General features: G+C 46.2%; 1 protein-coding gene across 1 annotated transcript; it reads left to right on the top strand.

Annotated features, from left to right (window-relative positions):
• The first annotated feature begins 774 nt into the window (after nucleotides 1-774).
• LOC113588422 (G1/S-specific cyclin-D1-like) lies at nucleotides 775-7,806 on the top strand. Its single transcript, XM_027027591.3, has 5 exons — nucleotides 775-1,194; nucleotides 2,735-2,950; nucleotides 3,185-3,344; nucleotides 4,437-4,585; nucleotides 5,537-7,806. Exons 1-5 carry the CDS (start codon nucleotides 1,015-1,017, stop codon nucleotides 5,687-5,689), a joined length of 858 nt encoding a protein of 285 aa, XP_026883392.1. The 5' UTR covers nucleotides 775-1,014; the 3' UTR covers nucleotides 5,690-7,806.
• The last annotated feature ends 321 nt before the right edge of the window (nucleotides 7,807-8,127 follow it).

The raw sequence follows: 8,127 nt of genomic DNA, 5'->3' as shown, positions 1-8,127 counted from the left end.
GTCTTAGCACACAAACACACATACCTCCGCTGTTGCTCATTCATGTTGGAGTGAGTGAACCAGGAAGTACTGATGACTGCTTTTTTCTGTCTATAAGGGTGCACGTGGGATTAACCCCTCCCCCCCCCCCCCCCCATGCAACACTAACCCCTGATCTCTGTTAAAGGACACACTGCAATAAACTGATGCTCATATTTCAGCTGAGATGCACAGATTTTACCTTTGACTCTCCAGTATAGAACATGGCTTCATGTGAGTGTAAGAAAGGCTTTATGTGACTGTAACACACAGGCTTCGTGTGAGTGTAACACACAGGCTTCGTGTGACTGTATAGATCCAGGCGTGAGGTTGTGGAGCGGCGCACTCTCCAGAACTCCCTAATGAAATGGATTTTGCTTCCCAGCCTACAAAACTGGCAGCTCCTAGTTCTGCAGGAATAACCCTCCTGGTGTGGGTCTGCATGGCCCTCCTCCCTGCTGTAGGCTAGCATAACTGCAGAATATTACTTTTCCTAATAATTATGTATCCGTTTCAAGAAGATTTGCAAGACTGCTCTCCACGTTGTATTGTTTTAGAATTCACACATGCTATAAATAGTGTAAGTTTGTGGAGAGAAACCATCATTGCTAACAGAAATGTACGCAACCTCCTTCCGGAAGGTTTTGGTTGTTCTCATTGAAGGAACTCTAAGATACGTCCCCTCGTGCAGCATTCACCTATAGGACCCTCTGCCCACGCGGTTAAGCCCGCCTAGTTCCGACCTAGCTGCTGTGGGAAGGACTGCTCTCGTGCGGAATGGCGAGCTCTTTATTAAAGAGAAGAAAAAAAAAAAAAGAAAAAACTTTGCCCTCCCTGCTTGGGCCCCTGTCTCCCTCGTGCTCGCCCACGCCTTTGATCTCTTAACAACAGGAACGTCACAGTCCCGGGGCCTTATTGAGGGGCGCGAGCTCGAGCGGGGCCGACAGTACCAGCCAGCATCCGCGGGACTCGCAGCAGCCCACAGCCCGACGCAGGATGGAGGACCAGCCGCAGTGCAAGAGAGCCTACCAGGACCCGCACCTGCTGAGCGACAGGGCGCTGCAGACGCTGCTGAGCACGGAGGACAACTACCTGCCTTCCACCAACTACTTCAAATGCGTGCAAAACGAGGTCGCGCCGTATATGAGAAGAGTCGTGGCCACCTGGCTCCTCGAGGTTCGTGTACTTCTGCGGGAGTTTATGGTCTCTTGACAGCTCTCGCGACCCAAGACGCCGGCGTACGGTTTCTTTTTTTCAATGTTTGGCGCATAATGCATCAAACGGCGCGTATTGTTAATGGTTAGGTAGGACAGCGGTGAGGTTTGTGGTGAGTCACTGCAACGTGCCAACCTGCGCTGAACGCTGCCCCGAGCTGAACCGCGCTGCTGTTTAGGTCGTCTGCGTGCCATGTGCGTGTTTAAAGTGTTCAGAAGACACAATAAAATTATTGCAGAACATTGACATCCACGTACACGTCTGCAGTCTGTCGTGTGCCAGTGCGCCATCTTAGCTTGCTTAGAAAGCAGCTAATTTGCTGGAAAAAGCATCATAAACTCCCGAAGGAAGTTTTAAAGGGACAAACCATAGAACTGATAATGTGACCATGGAAATGTCTTTATTATGTGACGCTGTCCTGGACGCGGCGATCCACACAAATACAGTACTTTAATAAATACGACACATAAATGTACCTATAAGACGTAAGCTATTAACATTTAACAACGCTTTAGAGAATTAAAGCTCTGCATTATGCGTGCAAAGCTGCAAACGATGAAGAGGAAAGAAAACGGGCTGTGCGCGAGAGTGCGCGTGTCGTGTATGTCCGTTTATTTAGTTACTTTGGTTATTTTTTCATTCTTACAGACAGGAATTGTGATTAGCATTTTGATGTAGAATGCGTTTGCAAAATTATCATAAAAAGTGTTACATCGCCGCGGTTCCTGACTAATTTTAAATATTTTTTTTAAGCATGACGATGTCTTCACAGTCTTCCTACCATGTGATTGTCGTTACCTTTGTGTAGGACAGACCTGAGAGGCTTGATGAGTGTGGTTATAAACGCTGTGTGTAGCCTATATGAGTGTGGTTATAAACGCTGTGTGTAGCCTATATGAGTGTGGTTATAAACGCTGTGTGTAGCCTATATGAGTGTGGTTATAAACGCAATGTGTAGCCTATATGAGTGTGGTTATAAACGCTGTGTGTAGCCTATATGAGTGTGGTTATAAACGCAGTGTGTAGCCTATATGAGTGTGGTTATAAACGCAGTGTGTAGCCTATATGAGTGTGGTTATAAACGCTGTGTGTAGCCTATATGAGTGTGGTTATAAACGCAATGTGTAGCCTATATGAGTGTGGTTATAAACGCTGTGTGTAGCCTATATGAGTGTGGTTATAAACGCAGTGTGTAGCCTATATGAGTGTGGTTATAAACGCAGTGTGTAGCCTATATGAGTGTGGTTATAAACGCTGTGTGTAGCCTATATGAGTGTGGTTATAAACGCAGTGTGTAGCCAATATGAGTGTGGTTATAAACGCAGTGTGTAGCCTATATGAGTGTGGTTATAAACGCAGTGTGTAGCCTATATGAGTGTGGTTATAAACGCAGTGTGTAGCCTATATGAGTGTGGTTATAAACGCTGTGTGTAACTTATCCACACTGTTTTCACGTCTCCTTTAGCCTGGTTGTTTGATCCAAATGTCCTTGTCACGACAGGTTTGCGAGGAGCAGAAATGCGAAGAAGACGTCTTTCCCTTGGCAATCAATTACTTGGACAGATTTTTATCAATTGAACGGATGAAGAAGACTCGATTACAGCTATTGGGAGCTGCGTGTATGTTTTTGGCGTCCAAAATGAAGGAGACAGTTCCGCTAAGCGCTGAGAAGTTGTGCATATACACGGATAATTCCGTCCGACCGGACGAACTGCTGGTAACAAAAGTTTAGCCCTGCTGCATGGATGTACCATACAGCCTAATCTTTTTGATGATTGTTTTTCTGCTGAAAAGATGTTTTTATGTATTATTATTATCTTTATTAGAACCACATTCAACTGTATAACTTAATAAGGTCGCAGTAGTATTAAGGAGGCGTTAAACTGTGGCCCGGCGGGACGCGATCGCCCTCTAGCGGACAGGAACGGTAACGTCTGTTTCTCCGTTGTAGAGCATGGAGCTGCTCGTTCTGAACAAGCTGAAATGGGACCTGGCGTCTGTCACGCCGCACGACTTCATCGAATACTTCCTATTCAAACTACCCGTTCACGAGGATGCCAAGCACACCCTGCGCAAGCACGCGCAAACCTTCGTCGCTCTCTGTGCAACAGGTACACGCACTTCCGCCGTTTGCCCTGTGGAGTTCATTGGCTGGGTCGGTGGTCTCTATCCAGAGGGGTGTCGTTTGTCATCTCTGAATCAGTGAATAAAACATTTGTGACATTTGTTTACTGAATGATAAAGCATTTGTTTTCATTTGCAGTGTTTGTAGGAACTTGTGTGTGTGTGTGTGTGTGTGTGTGTGGTTTTTTTTAGATTTGGATCTGTTCCTTGTAACTTTGTGGAGTGTATATATGCATTGAGCAGAAATGGCTCATTGCAGTTGTCCAGTGTTTATAAAGCTTTATAAAGTATTCAGTGTGTGCTTGTGTACCTACTGCTTCCACAGTGATGCACTGACCACCAGCCCCATAATCCCCTTTTGTAGGCCAGCAAAATGGATGCTTGGGTGCTGTGAGCAGCTGGAGTTTTGCTCAGAGTGATTTCAGAGGTTACCATCATGTCTCCTGTGCTTCTCCCCTGGATGGGCTGCATGGTTTTGCAGACCTGGAGGGGTTAAAGTGATTGAGATCTGGGTCTGCACCAGTGTGAATCACAAGCAGTGGTGAATGAGTCTTTCTAGACTTACAGAATGTGAATGTCATGTTAATCCATGTTAATCCTAGGACATGTGTCCCCCCCCTCACAGACACTCACTTCTGATGCACTGAGGAGTTTAAAACATGTGTTTGTGTGTGTGTGTGTGTGTGTGTGTTTGTGTGTGTGTGTGTCAGGGTGTCAGGATGTCTGGTATGGCGGGTAGGTTTACTATGTCCTATGGGCCTTCAGTAAGAGCTCCACTGGAGGGTTTTGGCTGTAATTAATGTAAGAGAGGACGAGGGAGTAGCGGAGTTCCTCCATAATTCACCCGGTAGCTCCCTCTACTGACTGTAGCTTTATGGTTATAATATGTATGTATGTGTGTGTGTGCGTGTGTGTGTGTGTGAGACACACATCTTTCTACTCTTTTGCGATACGCTTAAAGCCTCCTACTCTTCTTAATTTCAGGCTCTTTGTAAGATAACGATCATGGGATAATTTGTGAGAATTAGCGAGACACTAGTGAGACATAAGTGAGACTGTGATCTCTCTTTCTGCCTCAGATGTGAAGTTCATCGCTCACCCTCCCTCCATGATCGCTAGCAGTTGTGTGGCTGCGGCCATGCAGGGTCTGCACATGAAGGCTCTGGACGGCAGGGTCTCCCCGCACACCATTACGGACTACCTGGCCAAAGTCATCCACAGTGACCCGGTAAGCAGGCCAGCGGGGGCGGGGGCAGGGCAGAGAGATGGTGCAGGGCTGCCACAGAGGAGAACGCTGGTGGAGACCTCGAGAACCAGCTTATAACCTGCTTATAACATTCTTATGGCTGATCCTAGCTGGATCACGGCAGAGCAGTTTGAGCAGTGCTGTGAGTCATAGTCAACAGAGGATAATGCTGGTGGAGACCTCGAGAACCAGCTTATAACCTGCTTATAACATTCTTATGGCTGATCCTAGCTGAGTAGTGCTTGGACCTGCTGCTAGCTAATGACAGGCTTTCTGGGTGACGTGTTTTCCTATGCATTAACACGCTGGCCAATGGCTGTAGCTCAGATTGTCTGGACTCTTAAGACCCACGCGCAGAAGTGTGGGAATCCCGAGCCGCTTCATCTCCGTGGAGGAATTCGCCGTGAGCTCTGTGCTGTGGTTCAGGTTTCCCTCGGCTTCGGCTGGTAATGAGAGTTGCGGCACTGGGGCCTTATCCTGCACAGCCTGGCCAGAGGGCTGCAGTCTCAGCTGGGTCGGGCTCAGTCTGGCCCAGGTTCCCAGAAACAGATCTGGCCACAGTCTAGACTTCACCCTCAGCACTGCAGTTTAGTTCAAGACTAGATTTAGGTTCTAAAGGTAGCATAATGTAATGCCATACTGAAATGTGTCAGTCGCTCTGAATAAAAACTTCTGCCAATTGCTGTAAATGAAAATGTAGATTTAGCCCATGTCTGGAAATCGAGCCCTATTTTTTTTTACCCCAACTGTCCTGTTGAAAGTCCCATGAAAGTCTAAATAGTGAAATAATATTGTAGTGTAGCTTGGCGGTACTGATGAAAGGCCCTTTTGAAGCTCGTTTATGCTATTGGAAGGCATTTGGCCGGTGTGGTGTTGAGAATCCCATCTACCTGAAGGGAGTTTCAACGAATGGCTCTCTGTCGCCCCCTGTAGGACTGTTTAAGAGCCTGCCAGGACCAGATTGAGGCCCTGTTGGAGGCCAGCCTGCGACAGGCTCACCAGACTGTATCCACGGAGACCAAGGGTCTGGAGAAGGAGGTGGACCTGTCCTCTACCCCGACTGACGTGAGAGACGTGAACATCTGAGTGACTTCTCTTCCTTCTCCAGCACATGATTAGAAGAGGTGGGCGGAGCTACACGAGGACTGCACACCTGTTCCGGCCGCATGGTGGGCGGGGCTGAGTAAGAGACCAGTGCTGTCCTGGCTTGTTCCCTCTCCTGCCTCTCTCTGACTCAAGACCTCCGGGGGGTGTCACCATCAAAACCAGTTACCCCCATCCCCCTTCAAAAGACTCACCGCTAGTCATACAGAGAGCAACAGAACTGGTTTCATGTATTCACTGTGCTCTGTGTTTGCTCTTTTAGGTCTCTTTAAGGTAGAGAAGTGTGTGGCTTGGATTCACAGACAGCCAGATTTCTGCCCCCTACACGTATAAACTCCCATATAACGTCTCATTTCCCAGGTTTGCTGTAATATGTGCTTATTGGCCTTTAGACACTTTAAAATAGTTTTATTTTGTCTACATTTTAAAAAATATCCATTAGGGTAGAAGCGGATATCTGTCTGCTGACTAATGCTGCGTCTCTCTGGAGTACTGAACCTTTTAGCGCCCGTCAGGAACATTTCTTAGCCGAGTCTGACGCGCGCTTGCTGTGGAGGGCGCTGAGAGTCCTCTCAGCTGTCCTCCCCACGGACGTGTAAAGCGTGTGCGGATTCGTTTCCTCCGTTCTTGGTTCTGTAATCATTCCATCGTAAAGCACTTTCAGAGGAAAACTCAGTAGAAAATGTTCACGGAAGAAACTGGACTGGTTTGAGAGTGTTGCCAGACGAGCGCTCGCAGCGCGGATCCTTTCACTTGTTCAGTGTTTCAAGGTTTGTAGCTTTTTAGTTCCCTTTATTTTCAATGACATGGTCATCATGCGCTGAAGATTTTATGATGTACTTTTCTTTCATTTTGTGACTTTTTTCTGTTGTTCGAATCATCTTAAACATTTGCCACAGTAGAATATAAGAGATCTATTAGGGCTCAAAGGCTATTTATTGCAAAATATGATCTTCTCAAGGCCAGTGTGAGGAATGATAAAAAGCTTAGTTTGAACTATTATTTAAACCTTTTACTAACAATCTCGTCATCTGTAGTGTTGGATTAAAGAATCAATTACTCAGCTGGTTTGGACAGTAGGAGCTAATATTTTATAATGGAATAGTTAGACTTTGTATAATTAAAAATGTATTTTTTTAAATGGGTGTGCTTTGGAAAATCAGGATTAAATTGTTATTGTCCTCAGTTGTAAAATGTAAACGATTTTGCACAATCTTGAATTTGACCTGATTTGCTGACGCATTCGGTCCATGTTTTGCTATAGAAGAAAATCAAAGAGGGCGCTTGATTGGTTAAAACAACAACAATAACAAAAAACAAACCCTGCCCCAGCCAATGATCACAGCATCAGCAGAAGACATGCAGATAGTCTGCCGTGACCTCCCAGGTTTGACCGGTGGGTCAGAGGTGGAGAGTCGTGTGCCGCAGCAGGTGGAGGCTGAGGGATCTGATCAGTCAGTTTGAACTCTCTTTAACATGAAGCTGCTATGGAGGTTTTCCCAGCCAAGACTTTTATGTGGAAAAAAAAAAGCTTTTTTGTTCCTTTTTTTCAAAGTGTTTGCTGCTATTTTATGAATGTCATGACTACAGTGTCAGCATACTGCCATGTAGTAGGAGGCATTTTCTCATAGAAAGTTATGGTGTTGTTGACAGTTATTTTCCCATGTATTTTATGTGATTTTTTTTTTACATCATGTGAAATCCAAGCTATTCCAAAAAAAGGAAAGAGGCAAAAATAGGATTGTGTGTTTGTGCTATACCTCATGCATTTAGAAGATAGTCTATGTTCATTCAGACTGAGGAGAAGTGTTGTTGTGAGACTCTGGCAGTCAGGTGTGTTCTGTCCTGCTCGGACTGCACCCTGTGGTCGGTTTCTAAGGGGCACTGCTGAATTATCACACTTGTACCTCTGCCCCACTGTCACGTGGAAGTTTACACACGTCTGTGCACCTGTGCTGGATGTTTGGAGGAATTCTCTTCAGGTGATTTCTGGCCTGATTGTGGATGTCTCTGGTGTTCCCCTGTGCTGCCTTCCTAATCAGCAGAGGCTCATCCGTCGTGTGATTCCTGCACAATAAAGGAAAATCCTCCGTGTCCAATCCCGTTTCCTTCTTTTGGCCTCACGGCTTGGCTTGGTGTCAGTGGTTCATCGGTTCTCACAGGTGGGAGGGTTTTTCTGTGGTCTGGGACTCAACGCTGAGTGCCGCAGGGCGGGGCAGGACGCACAGACTTCCTCGTTCATGTAAGACATTTCTTAACATTAAACAACACAAGTGGCACTCACACAACTACACGGGTGAACATTATTAAACATTCAACACTAACGATATTCCCTTAACTACAACACGTTGGGAACTAACACAGACGTTACGTGCTACAGCTACTGTTTACATTAACGACTCACAAAGAGACACAGGTAG

The sequence above is a fragment of the Electrophorus electricus genome, chromosome 16 (assembly GCF_041902795.1).
Source record: "Electrophorus electricus isolate QZ-2024a chromosome 16, ASM4190279v1, whole genome shotgun sequence".
NCBI lineage: Eukaryota > Metazoa > Chordata > Actinopteri > Gymnotiformes > Gymnotidae > Electrophorus > Electrophorus electricus.
This window is presented reverse-complemented; position numbering and strand designations above follow the sequence as displayed.

Bases quoted from the DNA above. Each gene is read 5' to 3' on its own strand.
- LOC113588422 (XM_027027591.3), top strand. From the start codon at position 1,015: ATGGAGGACCAGCCGCAGTGCAAGAGAGCCTACCAGGACCCGCACCTG. The intron at 2,951-3,184 runs GTAACAAAAGTT...TCTCCGTTGTAG, and splicing joins TCCGACCGGACGAACTGCTG to AGCATGGAGCTGCTCGTTCT. The intron at 4,586-5,536 runs GTAAGCAGGCCA...CGCCCCCTGTAG, and splicing joins AAGTCATCCACAGTGACCCG to GACTGTTTAAGAGCCTGCCA.